This window comes from Balaenoptera physalus, assembly GCF_965194825.1.
Source record: "Balaenoptera physalus genome assembly, chromosome: X".
In the NCBI taxonomy this organism is placed as follows: domain Eukaryota; kingdom Metazoa; phylum Chordata; class Mammalia; order Artiodactyla; family Balaenopteridae; genus Balaenoptera; species Balaenoptera physalus.
This window is the reverse complement of record NC_138903.1, coordinates 95,794,946-95,812,564: the sequence shown is the minus strand read 5'-3', so window position 1 is coordinate 95,812,564 and position 17,619 is coordinate 95,794,946. Positions and strand designations below refer to the sequence as shown.

Sequence of the window (17,619 nt, the reverse complement as noted above, 5' to 3'; positions counted from 1 at the left end):
GGCGCCCTGCGATGGGAAAAGAAGCAAAGGAACAAGCGAGGTTGGTGACTGGGGGAGCTCTAACGCCTCTTTTGATTGGCAGTCGGAGCTGGCGACGTGAGGCGGTCCCTGGTCAGGCTTCACCGAGATCCTGGGAAAGCGAAATGGAGGGGTGTGTGTCTAACCTAATGGTCTGCAACCTGGCCTACAGCGGGAAGCTGGAGGAGTTGAAGGAGACGATCCTGGCCGATAAATCCCTGGCCACTAGGACTGACCAGGTAAAGCAACGCATGGGGCCTCTCCGCTGGCGGCGGCGGCGGCGGCGGCGGCAGCGGCGGAGACCAACGTGGCTGCCCGGCCCAGCCCAACCCATGGGGAGGCCGGTTCCGAGAGGGCCAGATCCCCGCCCCCGCCGCCCCATCCTTACCCCAGGGTCACCTCAGGACTCGGGACTGGGCGGCCGGAGCTAGCCCCACAAACCGCCAATGTTGTTTTTTGGCCCAGTACTTAGTCGCTGTATCTTGGATATTTCTAGAACGTTTGCGCGTTTCTCAGAAATGCCCAGTCTTTGAGACATCCGTGAGAAGGAAAGTTTTTGGTTTTTGGAAATGGGTTTGTTTGCTTTTATTAGTGATTTTATTCTATGGAACACGTGTAACTGAACGCCTCAGCTGGGAGCTGAGGATACAGTCGAATGGAAGGAGCAGACGTTAATAAAATAATCCCAAATCATATGTCCGATTATAAATTGTGGTAAATACTCGGGAGAGAAGTTGACGTGGGGCTTTCAGGACATATCATGGAAGGACCTGATTTAATCTCGCTTAGAAAAGCCGAATGTTGTCGTAACTGAAGAGGCTTTGCAAAGGAGGGAAGGTTGGCTGTATCTTGAAGGATGAGTGGGATTTCCCTGGGGGATGAAGGGGTATTCTAGGCAAAGGCAGAACAAAAGTGAGTGGACCTTGGGAAGTGTTTCTTTCTGCCCTCCTGCTCAAAAGACCCTCATGCTTTCACCCTGAGTTTCTAGAAGGATTCACGGTGCCCTCAGTAAGCCAACATACATTTATAGATTGCCTCCTATTTGACAGGCACCGTGCTAAGCACTAGCAAGACAGTGTCACATAATTACAAATCTCCATTTTGTGTGTTTGGGAAGAGAATTAGAAGTTCGGAGACTTTTTTTCTGGAACTTTCCTTTATTGCTCAACCTGAAAATGCCTTTGTCTAGTTTACCTTCATTTTGGTCTGGTGATATTTAATACTTTAGATTTAATTTAACAATATTAAATTAAGATTTAATAATACTTCTAACCATTCTTCATCAAGTCAATGGCATAAAAAAGGGAGAAACTATTCAAGATCAAAAGACTTAAGAAACATAACAAACATTTGCAACTTATGGAGCTTGTATGCATCCTGATTGAAACAAGCCAACTGCAAAAAGACATTTGGGGGACAGTTGGGGAAACCTGGGTATTTGATGTTATAAAGGAGTTAGTGTTCATTTTAATCAGTGTAATAGCTATGTAGTGAAGTATTTTTTAGATACTCAAATATTTAGGTATGAAAGGTCATAATATTTAAGATTTGTTTTTAAAAATCTCATCAAGGAGAAAAACAGATGAGGCAAATATGGCAAAACAGTTATAAGATGTAGGTGATAGGCATATGGATTATATTACATTCCCTGTATTTTTATATGAGTTTGAAATTTCTGTAATAAAGTTTAAAATACCATTTTCTTTTACATAGGGCTAAGGAATATAGCAGTCACTGCAAAAAAAAAAAGAGAGAGAGAGAGAGAGATTCCTTTTGAGAAACATGACTAACTCCTAGCTTATTATTTTTTTAAAGTAATGTTGCTTTCTAATTCTGTGTGTGGTATGTTTTTTAAATGGTTATAGTCTCAACTAGTTTCATGAACATTTCTTTCCCACAAGATACATTTGTTCTTTCTAGAGCATCTAGAAAATTCAGAGCTGACGGGTTTGTGTCCCAACTTCACGATTTACTAGCTGTGCGACCTTGACAAGTTGCTTACCCTGAGGAGTCTGTAAAATGGGGATAATATCCACTGTATAGGATCATGGGGACTACAGGAGATGATGCACGTAAAACTCTTAGCACAGTGCCTGACATAAAAGTACGTAAATAATGGAAATAGCCAAAGCTGTATTTCTGCCAAAGCACTGAAATCAGTTTTTTGCTCTATTGCTTTCATGGCTCTAGTCTGCCCAGAATTACCTACGTTCATCAATGTATTCTCCTCATGTTACTAAAACCTTGGTCTCTCTTATGTAAGTAATATGGTTTAAGGTTACCTACCTGAGGATCCAGTGCTCTCCATTTCTTGTTCCCAAACCGTAGGTTTGCTGGCTCCAATATTAATTTTTTTTTCTGCTTTCTTGCCTTAGTTCTTCTATTTCTCTTCAAGAATGTTGGTCTTATTGCTTCTCTGCTTCCCATGTAGGACAGCAGAACTGCCTTGCATTGGGCATGCTCAGCCGGACATACAGAAATTGTTGAATTCTTGCTGCAACTTGGAGTGCCAGTGAATGATAAAGATGATGTGAGTACTAGGCAGAGTTGATAAATTCCCAGTTATCTTTAGACTCCAGACTGGTGTTTACGAAAGCCCGAGTATTAAGCTCACAAACAAAGTTTAACCTTTATGACTAGGAAGTTACAGCATGGCCCCAGTGACCAAATACAGGACTGGTGGTTGCATTATTTCAGAATGTTCATTTTGCCACTCATAGCCTGTAATTTAAGGTAAACATGCAGATCAAGTCTTATTATGATGACCCCTAAGAGACTACAAATCCTTTTTATTATGTTGGAAATTGTTTTTTGTGAATATTGCCTGAATAATAAGGGCCTAGATATCTTTTTTTGTTATATAAAGATTTGGTGTAATGGTATTGGTTATATTAGGATAAGACTTGTGAAGAATAAGGATGGAAATGTTTTTGTAGGCAGATTCCTTTTCGAGGATGCTCAATGAAATAATATTGATAATGGCAAAAAAGTAAGAACAGTTTAATGGAGGAACAGTTGAATACAGCATATATATCCACCTAATAAAATCATACGCAACCAGGGGATTCCCTGGTGATCCAGTGGTTGGGACTCCGTGCTTTTGCTGCCGAGGGCACAGGTTCAATCCCTGGTCAGGGAACTAAGATCCCGCAAGCCGCCTGGCGTGGCCAAAAATAATAATAATAATGATAATAATATGCAACGAATAAAGTTATGATTCCAAAGAATGACATAGAAAAATTCTCACAAAGTAATGATAAGTGGGCATTGTGGAAAATGCCCCTCACGGAACTTGATATCCTATTGGGGTATCCTTGATCCCAATCTTAAAACACATTAGAATTAGACTTATGTATTATTTCCATGTTGTGGGATTATGGGTGCTTTTCTTTTCTTTTATATATCTGGTTTCCAAATATCCTGCAGTGCTTAATGAGGGAAAGAGAAAGAATATTATTTTTTTAAACCATTTACACACAGCTCTGTAAACCCTGCCTAAATGTTAGCATTGATCCCTGTGCCTTTTCTCCCTGGTTTTTGTTCTGCCCACCTCTTTTACAGGCAGGTTGGTCTCCTCTTCATATTGCTGCTTCTGCTGGCCGGGATGAGATTGTAAAAGCTCTTCTGGGAAAAGGTGCTCAAGTGAATGCTGTCAATCAAAATGGCTGTACTCCCCTACATTATGCAGCTTCCAAAAACAGGCATGAGGTAGGGTTCCATTCCTAGGCTACTTCTTTTGAGTTCTAAACCTGTACGCAAACACAGATAGATCTCTGCGTTGTTTTCTTCTCCATCTTCCCAGATTGCTGTCATGTTACTGGAAGGCGGGGCTAATCCAGACGCTAAGGACCATTATGAGGCTACAGCAATGCACCGGGCAGCAGCCAAGGGTAACTTGAAGATGATTCATATTCTTCTGTACTACAAAGCTTCCACAAACATCCAAGACACTGAGGGTAACACTCCTCTGTAAGTGACAAGTAGCGGTCATTTGTATTCTACCTGACATCAGCCCTCTTGCACTAATTCTTACACATCATTTCTTTTTTTAGTCTGCTTATAAATGTAATACATGTTTATGGCGGAAAAAAATTGAAAGTACACAGAAGTATAAAGATAAAAATTCAAAATGCCTATCATTTTGCCACCCAGAAATAACCACTGATAACATTTTAACGTATTTCCTCCCTGTCTTTTATATGCAAATGTGCATACTTTACATACGCTTTTTTTTTTTTTGTAAAATTGGGACGATACTGTGTATGTAGTTTTATATCTTGTTCTTTTCACCTCATAGTATATTGTGAGCATTTTCCAATGTTAATAAATATTTCTAAAACGTTTTTGAATGGCTATCCACAACTCCATTTTATGGATATGGCATAATTTAATAATTCCTCTATTACTGTATATTTAAGCTTTTTTGAGTTTTCCACTATTATAAATAATGCTACATTGACCAACTTTATACAAAAATCATTGGCCATACTGCTAATTATTATCTTAGTATAGAAGTTAGAAGTAGAATTGCTGGGTCAACAGGTACACATAGTTTAAGACAATTGCTGAATATTCCCAGATTGCTTCCAGAGGAGTTGTATCATTGTACCCTCCCAATAGCAGTGTGAGAGTGCCTATTACCCCCTCACCAACACCAAAAATATCCTTTTCTTATAGGAAAAATGGTATTTCAGAGTTGTAATTTACATTTTTTATTATCAATGAAGCTAAACATTTTTTAATGCCTATGACTAATTATATTCCTTCTCTAAATTATAACTTTTTGTGTCCCTTTCTCTATTTCCTTTTGGAGAATTAATTTATTTTTACTGATTTTTTTATGTACCCTTGACTTGACGTAGTACAAATATTAACCTTCTGCCATGTTAGTTGAAAATATTTTTCCCAGTTTGTCTTTTCATTTTGTTTATGATTTTTTTTGAAATAACCGAAGATTTCAACTCTATACAGTCAAACCTATTAATCTTCCCTCATAGCTAGAAAGTGCTTCCTCACCCTGAAATTAGTTAACTATTCACCTGTATTTTATTGTAGTTTTTTTTAAAACATTGCATTGGTTTGGTTTGGTTATTATTTTTCATTTAACTCAAATCCATCTGGAATTGATTTATGCTTGACCTGAAGCCGTCCTCTACCTTGATATTTTTTCTACAGTACTTAGCCACTATTCTTCCTTATCGAATGGTGACTTTTTTGAACCAGAAATTCTGTGAGTCTTCTTTTTAGTCCAAAGTAGGATTCAATTTTTTTTAAGTATTGTTTTCTTAACTCTTAGTTTTACAATTTTTTTCTGTAGTTCTGAGCGACTCTGTCTAGAAAAACATGCATATTCTAGCCCTTTTCTCCAAATAAGAAAGGCAGGGTGGCCTGGAGGAAATTTAGGAGTCAGGCAGTATCGGGTCCTGAGCAGAGCCTATGATTAAGGAATAGCTACATGCTGTTTACCCAATCCAAACTCAGCCACTTAAACAACTATATTAAATACTTGTATTAAGTAACTCAGAGAAGTTACTTAACATTCCTGAGTCTAATTTCCTTATCCGTAATATGAGGATAATAATTCCTTCCTCACTAGATTGTTGTGAAGGTTATAAAATAACATGTTAGTGTCTAATACCCTACCTGGTAAACCGTTAAGTGCCTGACAAGGTTTCCCCCTCACTTACTGCTCAGCCATGTCATCATAGGCAAAGACTAACCTCTGTCACAATTTCAACTGTAAACTGGTGATAATAATACCTTGCTAACTTACAAGGTGTCTGTAACAATCAGATGATATAAAATTTTTTAAACTGCTTTTCCAAAATTTAAACCACACAAATTGCTGTTAGCAGGTTGTGTATGGAGGTTTTTCGAAGTTCTAGCCTGGAATTATTGCATGTGTTTGGTGTAAACCACTAATCTTCATAAAATAAGGACGTTATTCCTTAGGCTGGCATTTAGATCACTTCTGTTGTAGTAGGACCAGAATTGTGATTTATGATCTGGTATTATAAGACTATTCCAATGAATTTTAACTTATAAACAGTCTTCCCCATGAAAATCGATTTTCCTTTCCAGATTAAGTAACTTTCCAATATTACACTACCTAATAATATGCAGTTTAGACTACCTGTCAGGAAATCCTAACCATTACATAGAATTGCAAATGATTAATCCGTCTTTGTGGTCCTTGATTTCAGACACTTAGCCTGTGATGAGGAGAGAGTGGAAGAAGCAAAACTGCTGGTGTCCCAAGGAGCAAGTATTTACATTGAGAATAAAGAAGAAAAGACACCCCTGCAAGTGGCCAAAGGTGGTCTGGGTTTAATACTCAAGAGAATGGTGGAAAGTTAAGCAGCTTGGATTTATTCTTACTTTGTATGTTTTGTGGTTGTCCCCTAATGTCCTGGAAACTAATGTACTTGTGCACAAGACACCATCTATGAATGATGAAGTTTTTTCATCTTCCAAGTCTTATAAACATGTTGACTATTGTTCCTGCTGAGGTATTTTTTCTTAGCTTATAACTTGCTTTCCAGGCATTGAATAACAATAATAATAATTGAGACTGTTCTACTGTTGTATATTATTCTGTATTGAATCTTGGTTAACTTTGAATAAGTGATTCTGTGGCTGTTGTGAGTCTTCAGCACCCTGCCATGCACCCTCTATCCCCCTCTGAGGCAGAACAACCCCAATAGCACCAGGCCAATTGTTTTGCCAAATGTTTCTAGGTGGATTCTAGAATGTTCTTCCATACAGTTGAAACACATCGTAACTCGTTTTTCAAGCCCACTCAGAGGCCTATGCCAAATATTTCTGTTTTTTCCAACAGTATGGTTTAATTTGTTTTTGTTATAGAAGGAATACTTATATATTGTGAGGACGAAATTTTCAGTTCAGAGGGCATGCTATCCAAGTTTGGCATTCGTAAACACTAAAATAATGAAAAATAATAGCCTGTGTACCAATGTATGTTTTTAATGGGCTATTTCCCTCCAAAATAAAGTGTATTGTTTATAAAAAGGAAGTTTTAAAGTACCTATATTAAGTCATCCTGTATTGAAAAGAATGTCAAGCTTGTTACCATGACGTGTAACAAAAATGTATTTTGATTTGTATTTCAGAAACTAAAAAAATAAAATGTTGAGAGAATCTCCCAATTCTTTTTGCAAATCAGACACCCACTTAAGCCTTTAAATCCTTTATAAAGACAATTTCTTAGTTTTTGGTAGCTCTGAAGTCAATAAAATTAGTGAAGCTTGAACTACAGCTAAAATCTTTAAAAATAGTAATCTTCTGAATTGCTAATTAAATGTGGAGCAAAAGAAAATAAGTGTAAACTTGATCTCAATTTAGGGAAGCATTTTAAATGATTACTAGTCATAAAATCTAATGAACTCCAAGTGACTCTTCAAATTATTTTTTAATTTGAACTTTATGCTGCAAATATTGCTTGAAATAAGTAATCCAAGTGAGTCCACAAACTTCAGTTAATTTGGGGTCAGAGACTTAATGACCAGTATCTAAAATGAGTTTTGTAAACGCAAACTGTGTTGTTGATATTCAGACCCTTTTACGTGAGTATTTTGAGTGCTGAGCTTTACAATTATTAATCAGGGAAGCATATTCTTTTCTAGTTCTTCTTACTGAAAGTTCATCAAACCTGAGTTACAGGCCAGTGTAAAAGCTGCAAATATTAACTTCTCAGCATACAATATTGCGGGGAAAGTTCACTTGGTACTCTAAAGGACATGGGAGATCTCAAATGCATAGTTTCTTGGTTGTCGGTCAAGAATTACTATGTTTTAGTCCTTTTTTTTAAATCATAGATCACTATTATTTGGAGGCCCTCCACAGTGCCGTACAAATTCCAGCCTTCTCCCCTTCAGTCAGCACACTACTGTTGATAATGACGTGCAAGAACTTGTCATAGTTCGTAAAGCTGTATATTACGTTAAGACAAGAGCTAGCTCTGATTCTGCTCACCATTGTATCATCAGCCACAGTACCTGGTCCATAGTACCCATTCAGTAAATGTCCAGTGGGTGACTGAATAAACAGATGAATTTGGGGAGAATAAGGACCGACAGCCCCAAAGCTGTTCCACCGACTTTAGCATATCCTAGTTGCTAAATGCAGAAATAAAGAGGTGAGAGAAGTTCCTGGAAGTCTTTTTGGGTGGTGAGAAGTGAATGGTTAAGAAGCCAAGGCTGGTTTGGGGTTTGGTTGGGACTACCCACTTAACTTTTAACTACCTGTAGCAAAATAAATCAGGTAGTACCTTATCTGAGTGAGAATTAAGCTGAAACAATTTGGTCGAAGCTTAAGCTATCAGACTATTTGGGTAATGACCTATTCCATTACTTATCTTCTGATCCACTGATGAATAAGCAGAAAAAAAAAAACTTTCTTTTGTTCCCTTATTGGAAATCTCTTTAACATAGGAGTCCATTTTCCTGCCCACGTAAAATTTAGTGAACACAATTTTGTTACGATTCTGTATTTTATACAGTTTCAGGATTCATCACAAACATAAATATATGGTATATTATGGATGTACTAATAGAAGATTAAGGAGACTGGGATAAAAGTTGCACTGACCCAGAATGGCCTTATAAGTAGGTGGAGTAGATAGATGGTAACCCGCATGGGTTGATTTGAGAGGGGCTGAGAAAGCTTCTTTCTCCAGGAATATCTCCCCTCTGGATTGTTCCAGTGCTTGAAATTCCACCATTTTTAGTATCTTTGGATTAAAGAATTATCTGTCTTCAAGAGTCCCCTCTTAGGGACTTCCCTGGTGGCGCAGTGGTTGAGAATCCGCCTGCCAATGCAGGGGACACGGGTTCGTTCCCTGGTCCAGGAAGATCCCACATGCCGTGGAGCAACTAAGCATGTGCACCACAACTACTGAGCCTGAGCTCTAGAGCCCGTGAGCCACAACTACTGAGCCCACATGCCACAACTGCTGAAGGCCACGTGCCTAGAGCCCGGGCTCTGCAACAAGAGAAGCCACTGCGGTGAGAAGTCTGCGCACCACAGCAAAGAGCAGCCCCCGCTCACTGCAACTAGAGAAAGCCCGCGCACAGCAACGGAGACCCAATGCAGCCGAAAATAAAAAAAAAATTTTTTAAAGAGTCCCCTCTTAAAAGATAAATTTTCCTAAGAGAGCTAGTTTATTATCAACCTGAATGACATCACTGGATGATGAAAGATAATGTTCACTGGACAAGAACAGGTCACAGAACAGCTACCTTTTGAAAGGGTGGCAAGGGTAGAGATAGGTTGAGCAATGAATCCTGCCTGAGGGACGCAGATCCAAATGGGTCACTGAGCCAGTAGGCGCATGACAATCCTGGGTGTTTGGAAAATAATGCCAGAAGGCCAAGAAGGGCACTGAAAGGAGAGACCCAAAGATACCACTTTAGATTAACCTCACCTACTTCCCAACCTTGCCCAGCTAGGGTTTTTGCATTGGCAACATGTACCCTATATCCTTAAATCTGGACCATACCCTCCATTCCTGGCAAATTCATTGTGTTGATTTCAACTCAGCTTCCAGACTATCAAGATCATTTTGAGTATCCACGCATCCCAGGATGCATGATTTATTAAGTGTACCTTCTGTGTTTTTATCTAATTCACTAGTTCTTATTCTTGGATTCAGGGAGTCTGTAATTTATCTAAAACTGTACTTGACATTTTGTGTGTATAAGCATTTTTCTAAGGAGAGGGGTCCAGAGTTTTCAGTGTATTCTCAAAGTGATCCATGGCCTCAAAAAAGGTTAAAAACTGCTGATCCAACTATTTATTGGCATTTTGATCAGAACAGTGCTAATAAGAGCAGAGCTCTATAAGACCACTGAGGGTGCCTGCCTTCCTGTTCAGCACCAATTCAGCAGAAATTTGGGGGTGGTGTTGACTACTATATATTATTAGTCTCTTGCGATTTACCTCTATCGTAAGAGTAGAAGGAAGGTGAATTCCAGCTACTTTGGCATTCTGGTAATTGAAAATTTTAAGCTCTAAATGTCAGATCATTCTTAAGACCTTCATCATTTTGCTTCCTGAACCCATCAGACACCGTATGTCATAATATTATATTTGGTCTGAATGGAATTACAGATGCTTCAAAAATCCCTGCGATTGGCTGAAAATTAACCCATCAAGGAAAATGCATAAGTAAAAACTTGCTATCTCTTCTCTCCGTGACTCTGGACAAGCGTAATATTAATTTCAATTTCAATCTACCCTAAAACCTTCTAAGACTCTACCTCAATTAGTGTATAGGTATGATCTGTATACAAAAGTTTTCACAGTTTCCTCTACATGAAAATCTGAATGTGATAAGTTACAGATTCATTACTTTATTTTAAAAGACGTCACTTAGGGGCTTCCCTGGTGGCACAGTGGTTAAGAATCCGCCTGCCAATGCAAGGGACACGGGTTCGAGCCCTGGCCCAGGAAGATCCCACATGCCGCGGAGCAACTAAGCCCATGCGCCACAACTACTGAGCCTGAGCTCTAGAGCCCGCAAGCCACAACTACTGAGCCTACGTGCCAAAACTACTGAAGCCTGCGCGCCTAGAGCCCGTGCTCTGCAACAAGAGAAGCCACCATAATGAGAAGCCCGCACACCACAACGAAGAGTAACCCCGGCTTACCGCAGCTAGAGAAAGCCCGCGCATAGCAACAGAGACCCAACACAGCCAAAAATAAAAAATAAAATAAATAAAAAGTTTTTTAAAAAAGACTTCACTTAGAAGGAAGTCAGACACAAAAAAGTACATACTGTATGGTCCTATTTATATGAAGGTCAAGAAAAGGCAAAGCTAATCTCTAAGGATGGAAAACAAATCAGTGGTTGCCTGGGTCCAGGTTGATGGTGGGATTGCACAAAGGGACACAGGAAACACTTTGGGATGATGGAAATGCTCCATTTAGATTATCACGGTGGTTTCATGGGTGTATACGTCTGTCAAAACTCATCAAATTTTACACTTGAAATAGGTGCAGTTTATTGTACATAATGTATATATCAATAAAATTATTTATAAAAGATTTACCTTAGGATCATTAAAATAAGATTTTTATTGAGTATTACTTATTGAACCTTAAAATAAGATTTAAAATCTGATTGATTACACAGATGAAAAAGTCTACAGGTAAATTTCTTCAAAGTGAGATGTGGGTGAAATATGATCAATAGAAAAGCTTTTTAACAGGTGAAGAAGAGGTGATATCAATGCATTTTAGTTAATATTAAGCATGTATACAAGAATGATATCTCTTTATTAATGTGAAATATCCCAACAGTAAAATAGATTAATTAGTTCAGATTATCTAAAATAGATCTTAAGTGTTCATTTAGAACAGTTTCCTAGTCTGGCCCTTCCAAAGTAGATAGCATCAGACAGTGTGACAACATAATAGCTCATTCAAAGCTAAATTGTACATCACCTGTAATATCAATATTTTGTGTTCATTGAAGGAAAAGTGTATTTGGAATTGTTTGCCTGTACGTTATTTTGCATTTAAAAATTAGGTTATTTTAAAATTTTGCTGTGCTCAGATATTGGATAGCCAGTGGTTCTTTGGGAAATCTAATATGATAAATGAAGCATTAATTTTAAGACCTAGTTTTAAATGCTATGTACCAATTAATATGTACCCTTTATTTCCCTCTGGAATTTTAAGGAATTTTTTTCCAATCTATGAGATAATGCTGGTGAATTCTTTCCTTAGTGGTCAATGTGAAAATGAATAGGGAAGCTCTGTCAACAACAAATCCTAGAAATAATATTGAATCCAGTTAATGCCACCTTGTCATGTGTGCATGTGGAATCTCAAAGAGTAGCTAAAAATAGAGAAGTAAGATTGTCTGAAATAAGACACAGGTGTTGCAAAACACCTTCAACTGAGTTCAAAATCACTTGTCATTTCATTAGTTGTGTTTACATGTTAGTCAAATTGTAAGTACTCTATACTGGTAATGCAGGAACCCTTGCATTTATTTAGTAGTTATCTTGACCTGTCTGTTTTGGATTGATGGTAGGAGCACCTTGTTAGAAGAGGGTTGGTCAGAATGGAGGGAGGTGGTGGGTTAGTTAGGTCAATTGAATTCCAAACGCCGGTAATGGGTTCCTTAGTGATGAAGACTGTACTCAGGCCACCGGCCTATGTCTTAATCACCCCCTTTCCCTCGTCACAGGAGGGCTCAACTACAATCGAGGGCTCCGGTTCCTGCTGTGGCTCCAGCTTGATCTCAAGCTCAGGCGCCCGGGCAAGCTCAGGCCCTGAGGCCGGCTCCAGCGCAGGCTGCAAGGCAGGCTCAGGCTTGGGGATAGGCTTGTGATCTGGCCACAGGGTGGTATTAGGCTCAGCCTCATGGATGGAAGGTGGCAGAGTTGCTTCTATTTGGATGATATCTTCATCTGGTATTGTCTCACACTCTGTACTTTGGTTTATCTTTGTCATTAGTCTGCAGGAAGAAGGCCCAGGGAAGAACAAGTTAGGGTTTGACATCTCACATGGAGCCGTAGGCTCTGTAGCCTCAGTGACCATAGGTCCCAATCTGTTCGGGACCTCTGTGATTTCTGATAGTCTGACTCACTGTCAGACCACGGGTCTCCATTTGGGGTGCAGAAAGGTTAGGTCTCAACAACATAATGAGAGTTCAAGAAAGACAAACTAGTGTTTAAGAGGTGAGAAAACTGTTGTGAGGTTGAAAGGGTCTGAAGTTCTAATAAGGTCTTTGGCCAAATCCATGGCTCTGGTGCATGTCTAGCACCCACTCCATCTAGCACAATGCTTGGCACTTGATTGTGGAAGCACAGAAATGGATAAGAAATAACATTTGATAAGAAATAACAAAGTGGTCAAGAGCCTGGGCCCTCAGCACTTTTGCTTCCATGGGCCCCTTGTTCCATAAAATAACTATTAAAAATTATATTTTATCACTATTGGTAGAAGGACGAGTATATTAATATATTAAAACATTTTCTTAACCCTAAAAGGATTGTCGTGGCAGTTAAATGAGTTGATACACATACAATGCTTAGAACAGAGTCTGGCCCACAGCGCTCAGTACACGATAGCCATCACCATTCTTTTATAAAAGCAGTGAGTAAGCAGAAAGATACCTCTATATCTTATGCTAAAAGGAGTGCTTAGGAAGAGCTGACTGAAAGAGATAGGCCTGAGAAATGTCTATTCAAGTAAAGACAACAAAGTAAGGTCTTACTCGAGTTCTGTGGTGGGTTTAGAATTTCTCTTCCTTTCATTCCGCTTCGCCTTTGCCTTGTTCCTTGCGAAGCACACCACAGAGAAGATAATGGCAGCACCTACTAGGGTACCCACCAAGGCCCCGACAATGATTCCAACTTCTGGATCTGGAGGACACAAGCAGCTGGTTAGGAAAGTGGAGCATAGTGTCTGCCTCATCCACGTGCATTCGTGACCAGCGGGGAATATCCGGGGCATTCATATAGTGGGAAGGTGCCTTGTATGGGCTGAGAGCGTGGAAACCCCTAGAACTCTTTCAGCTGGACTCATAGCGGGAGAAGAAAGGTGACTGGCTTGACTATGTAGCCTTCCCATTCACATTTACACACATAAAGAAAAAAAAATATGCCAGCTTGGGGGAGGTGGGGCTGCTTTAGAAATGCAGTTTCGGACTTCCCTGGCGGTCCAGTGGTTAGAACTCTGCACTTCCACCGCCGGGGGTGCGGGTTCGATCCCTGGTCGGGGAACTAAGATCCTGTGGCACGGCCCCGCCCCCCCAAAAAAAAGCGGTTTGGAGAAATAAGTCTTCACCGTGCATTTGCTTGGGCAGTGAGAGACACGACGGAGCTGCAATCCGGTCACCAGAGAAATGACGTCTGTTACAGGCAGGGACATTTCACCAGGCTTTCCCAAAGCATGGGTGAAGTAGTTCCCTAAAAACCTTCTCTTCCACAGATTCCATGCTCACCAAAGAGCCTCATGCATTCTGGCCACTGGGAAGGGATATGCCCATTTCCATAAACAGGCATCTGGTTTATTAGATCAGTCTACGGAGAAACTTAATGAGCATGAGATGATCTAGCTGAGCGCCAGACCTTCAAGCACTGAGGTATTGTCCACAAGAGACCATGTCTGGGTTCCAGGTGGGCCCATCCCCATCGGCCTCCCTTCAAGCAAGGATGGATATCTTACACTTTGAGATGAAAGCCTAGTTGAGTTGCCTGATCATTCTTTTAACTTTCTATGATTAAAGGAATACATGTGCATCATTTAGAAAGTCAAACAGTTCTATTAGGCTTCTAACAAAAAAAAAAAATCAGCAGTTCCTTTCTCTACTCCTTCCCATCTCTAAGTCCCATTCACAAGAGGAATTTGCCCCCATGTTTCTATTACACTTGTTGTAATACGTTCTGCCTTTTCCAATTTTTGTCATTTTCTATTGGCTTCCTACTCTGGAGGTTGAGGATTTAACTCTCTTACACCACTCCCCTCACATCCCGCCATATTCTCCTAATATAACATAAGGTACTGTTAAATCAATGTTTGCAGTATTGTAACTACGTAAATATCATTCACAGCTGCAGAACATAGTATGATTCTTTCTTGTACAACATTTTAAAAATTTCCCCAAGGTTAATAATTGCCTCATTTGGGGATTTATGGGTTTTTTAATGTATTATTACTAATCCCCAAAATTTCCAGCAAAAGTCCTTTCAGTAGTTTCAAACACATCGGCTAATCTATCAGTTTCTTTTTTTTTTTTTTTTGACTGTGTTGTGTCCTTGTTTCTGTGCGAGGGCTTTCTCCAGTTGCGGCAAGCGGGGGCCACTCTTCATCGCGTTGCGCGGGCCTCTCACTGTCGCGACCTCTCTTGTTGTGGAGCACAGGCTCCAGACGCGCAGGCTCAGTAGTTGTGGCTCACGGGCCTAGTTGCTCTGCGGCATGTGGGATCTTCCCAGACCAGGGCTCGAACCCGTGTCCCCTGCATTGGCAGGCAGATCCTCAACCCCTGCGCCACCAGGGAAGCCCTATCGGTTTCTTATGTTGTTGTTTCTTCCCTTGGAGACATCCCTTCTGGAGTCCCCCACCTTCCTCCCCGAGCATGGACTGGTTGCCCTCCTAAGTCTGCTGCTCTGCTGTCATCCTTCAACCTCCTTTTATCCTCATCCTAATTTTAAAGATAAAGAAACAGGCTTTGCAAGCTCCATCTCAAATAGCACTTCACTGGTAAAGCTGGCCCTGGTTCTATAAGCATAATTAGTTGTTTCTTCTTTGGCATCCTATAGACCCTGTGCAGACCTCTGTTATAACATTTAACAAATTTTAGTGTTTGTGCCTCTAGCTAATCTGTGAGCTCCTTGAGCGTAAGACATATATCTTATTAATGTCTGAATCTCCATCGCCTAGGACATTCCCTGGCATACAGTAGATAGTCAATGAAGGTTTGAGGAAGGGAGGGATGGAGGGAAGGAGGGAGGCAGGAAGTCAAGAAGGCAGGAAGGCAGGAAGGAAGCCAAATGCTAGACATCATTGAAAAGAGGATTCAAAAGGAAGCAAGGCTCAAGGACAAATCTGAGGAGTCTCTATATCTGCAATATGACTGTACCTCTAGAAAGGCAAAAAGAGATTGGGGACGATCTGGAGGAAAACAGCAGAAATGATCAAGGGAGCAGGGACAGAATGGGACCACAAAAAAGGACACACAAAAAGATGAAGTTTCCAGCCATAAAAAGAAACAAAATTGAATTATTTGTAGTGAGGTGGATGGACCTAGAGTCTGTCATACAGAGTGAAGTAATTCAGAAAGAGAAAAACAAATACAGTATGCTAACACATACATATGGAATCTAAAAAAGCCAAAAATGGTTCTGAAGAACCTAGGGGCAGGACAGGATTAAAGATGCAGATGTAGAGAATGGACTTGAGGACACTGGGAGGGGGAAGGGTAAGCTGGGACAAAGTGAGAGAGTGGCATGGACATATATACACTACCAAATGTAAAATAGATAGCTAGTGGGAAGCAGCCGCATAGCACAGGGAGATCAGCTCTGTGCTTTGTGACCACCTAGAGGGCTGGGATAGGGAGGGTGGGAGGGAGGGAGATGCAAGAGGGAAGAGATATGGGGACATATGTATATGTATAGCTGATTCACTTTGTTATAAAGCAGAAACTAACACACCATTGTAAAGCAATTATACTCCAATAAAGATGTTAAAAAAAATGGCTGAAAGTGATACGAAAATGAAGGAGCAAACTGGAGTTGGAAAATGTCTGATTCCGGACAAATAAAAGGAAGAAAGCTCAGCTTCATAGGAAAATAATATTCCAATGGAACTGGGCCCCCTGGATATGGTATATATTAAAATCACAGATTGAAAGGAAGTTTGAAAAAATGAATAAATGACAGGATCTGAAATGTAATGAAGTGATCCTTGAGAGGTGTAGCAAGAGATCCCTTGTGAGAACTTGCCCCCTGATTGGCCCAATTTGACAATCTCAGGCCCTCAAGTCTATGCATAGTAACTAGGCACCTTTGAACTGGAAGGTTGAGGTTTAGAGGCATCGTGACTCTGCCAGTTACAAACTGAATGACCCTGAGCAAGTCACTTACCTCCCTGAGCTTTAGTTTCCTTTTCAGCAAAGTGAAGCTTAACAATATATTCTGCCTCCTAGACGGGGTGATTGTAGGACAGAGTGGGATAATGCTCGCAGCACCCGGCCAAGCGTCCGGCACATATTTTGTGCTCCGCAACATTAGCTACTCTGAATGTAGGTGCAAGTGTCATTATTACTATTATTATTAGAGGCAGATTTTAGCAAATTAGTCAATAACTGGAAAGTTTGTGAGCTCCATGTTTGACACAGCTTGCTATAGCTTCACCTGGATCTACCAACAGCATCGCAAAGAAAATTCAGCTTCGTACTATGAATGAGGCTGTTGTTTTACTTTCCGGAGGTTTTGTGAGGGTTAAGCAAATTAAGTTTTGTAAACAATTTGAAGCAGCACGTGGCATATATTAAGTATTATGTAAGCGTTAGATATTAGGATGGTCATCTACCATGTCAACCTATAAATAAAGCACCAAAATCTCCAGTCAGGAAGGACTAACCGGGGATTCTAATTAATTTACTTGATTGGCAGGCCCAGGATACTTGACTTAAGGAGAAACTGTTAAAGTTATATGGTCAACTCACGTGAAGAAGTTAGGTCAATTTCACAGGAACTATTGCCAAGGTTGTTGATAGCGGTGCACTGGTAATAACCTTGTACAAAATTGGTCAGATTTCCAATAAACAAAATCCCGGTGGCTGGGTCTGTCAAAACCAGGAAATAGCATTTTGAAATCTCTTACGTGGGTAGAGATCATGGGAATGTAGCAGACCATTCAATGCCCACCCACTTCCTCACATTGGCCTCCCTTTCTTGAGATGTCCAGGGTCCAACTAGACCCCTGGAGACTCCCATCTGGGACCATGCCTATTTTCTCCACACTCACCTCCTGTGAGCCAAAAATGGTCTTGACTTCTAGAAGTTGGGGAGAAGACCAGAGGACAACCATCTTGATGGAAGATGATTGACATTCTTTGTACAT

At 40.3% G+C, this 17,619-nt stretch overlaps 2 protein-coding genes across 3 annotated transcripts in view; one reads left to right on the top strand and one right to left on the bottom strand.

Moving 5' to 3' along the window:
• Nucleotides 1-57: 57 nt before the first annotated feature.
• Nucleotides 58-7,176, top strand: PSMD10 (proteasome 26S subunit, non-ATPase 10). Of its 2 annotated transcripts, none has more exons than XM_082447718.1 (5): nucleotides 58-257; nucleotides 2,450-2,548; nucleotides 3,580-3,726; nucleotides 3,821-3,908; nucleotides 6,222-7,176. In XM_082447718.1, exons 1-5 carry the CDS (start codon nucleotides 144-146, stop codon nucleotides 6,227-6,229), a joined length of 456 nt encoding a protein of 151 aa, XP_082303844.1. In that variant the 5' UTR covers nucleotides 58-143; the 3' UTR covers nucleotides 6,230-7,176. The 2 variants fall into 2 exon arrangements, with proteins under 2 accessions (XP_082303844.1, XP_082303843.1); XM_082447717.1 differs by having other exon boundaries at nucleotides 3,821-3,987.
• Nucleotides 7,177-7,282: 106 nt separating this feature from the next.
• The window catches only part of VSIG1 (V-set and immunoglobulin domain containing 1), a 42,619-nt gene continuing 32,282 nt past the window's right edge, over nucleotides 7,283-17,619 (bottom strand). Inside the window, exons 5-7 of the mRNA XM_082447692.1 lie at nucleotides 17,222-17,341; nucleotides 13,265-13,412; nucleotides 7,283-12,502 (exon numbers count right to left, since the gene is read on the bottom strand). Coding sequence (XP_082303818.1) covers nucleotides 12,199-12,502; nucleotides 13,265-13,412; nucleotides 17,222-17,341 — 572 coding nt within the window. The 3' untranslated portion in view covers nucleotides 7,283-12,198. The remainder of the gene's footprint in view (nucleotides 12,503-13,264; nucleotides 13,413-17,221; nucleotides 17,342-17,619) is intronic.

Bases quoted from the DNA above. Each gene is read 5' to 3' on its own strand.
- PSMD10 (XM_082447717.1), top strand. From the start codon at position 144: ATGGAGGGGTGTGTGTCTAACCTAATGGTCTGCAACCTGGCCTACAGC. The intron at 2,549-3,579 runs GTGAGTACTAGG...CCTCTTTTACAG, and splicing joins CAGTGAATGATAAAGATGAT to GCAGGTTGGTCTCCTCTTCA. The intron at 3,727-3,820 runs GTAGGGTTCCAT...CCATCTTCCCAG, and splicing joins CTTCCAAAAACAGGCATGAG to ATTGCTGTCATGTTACTGGA.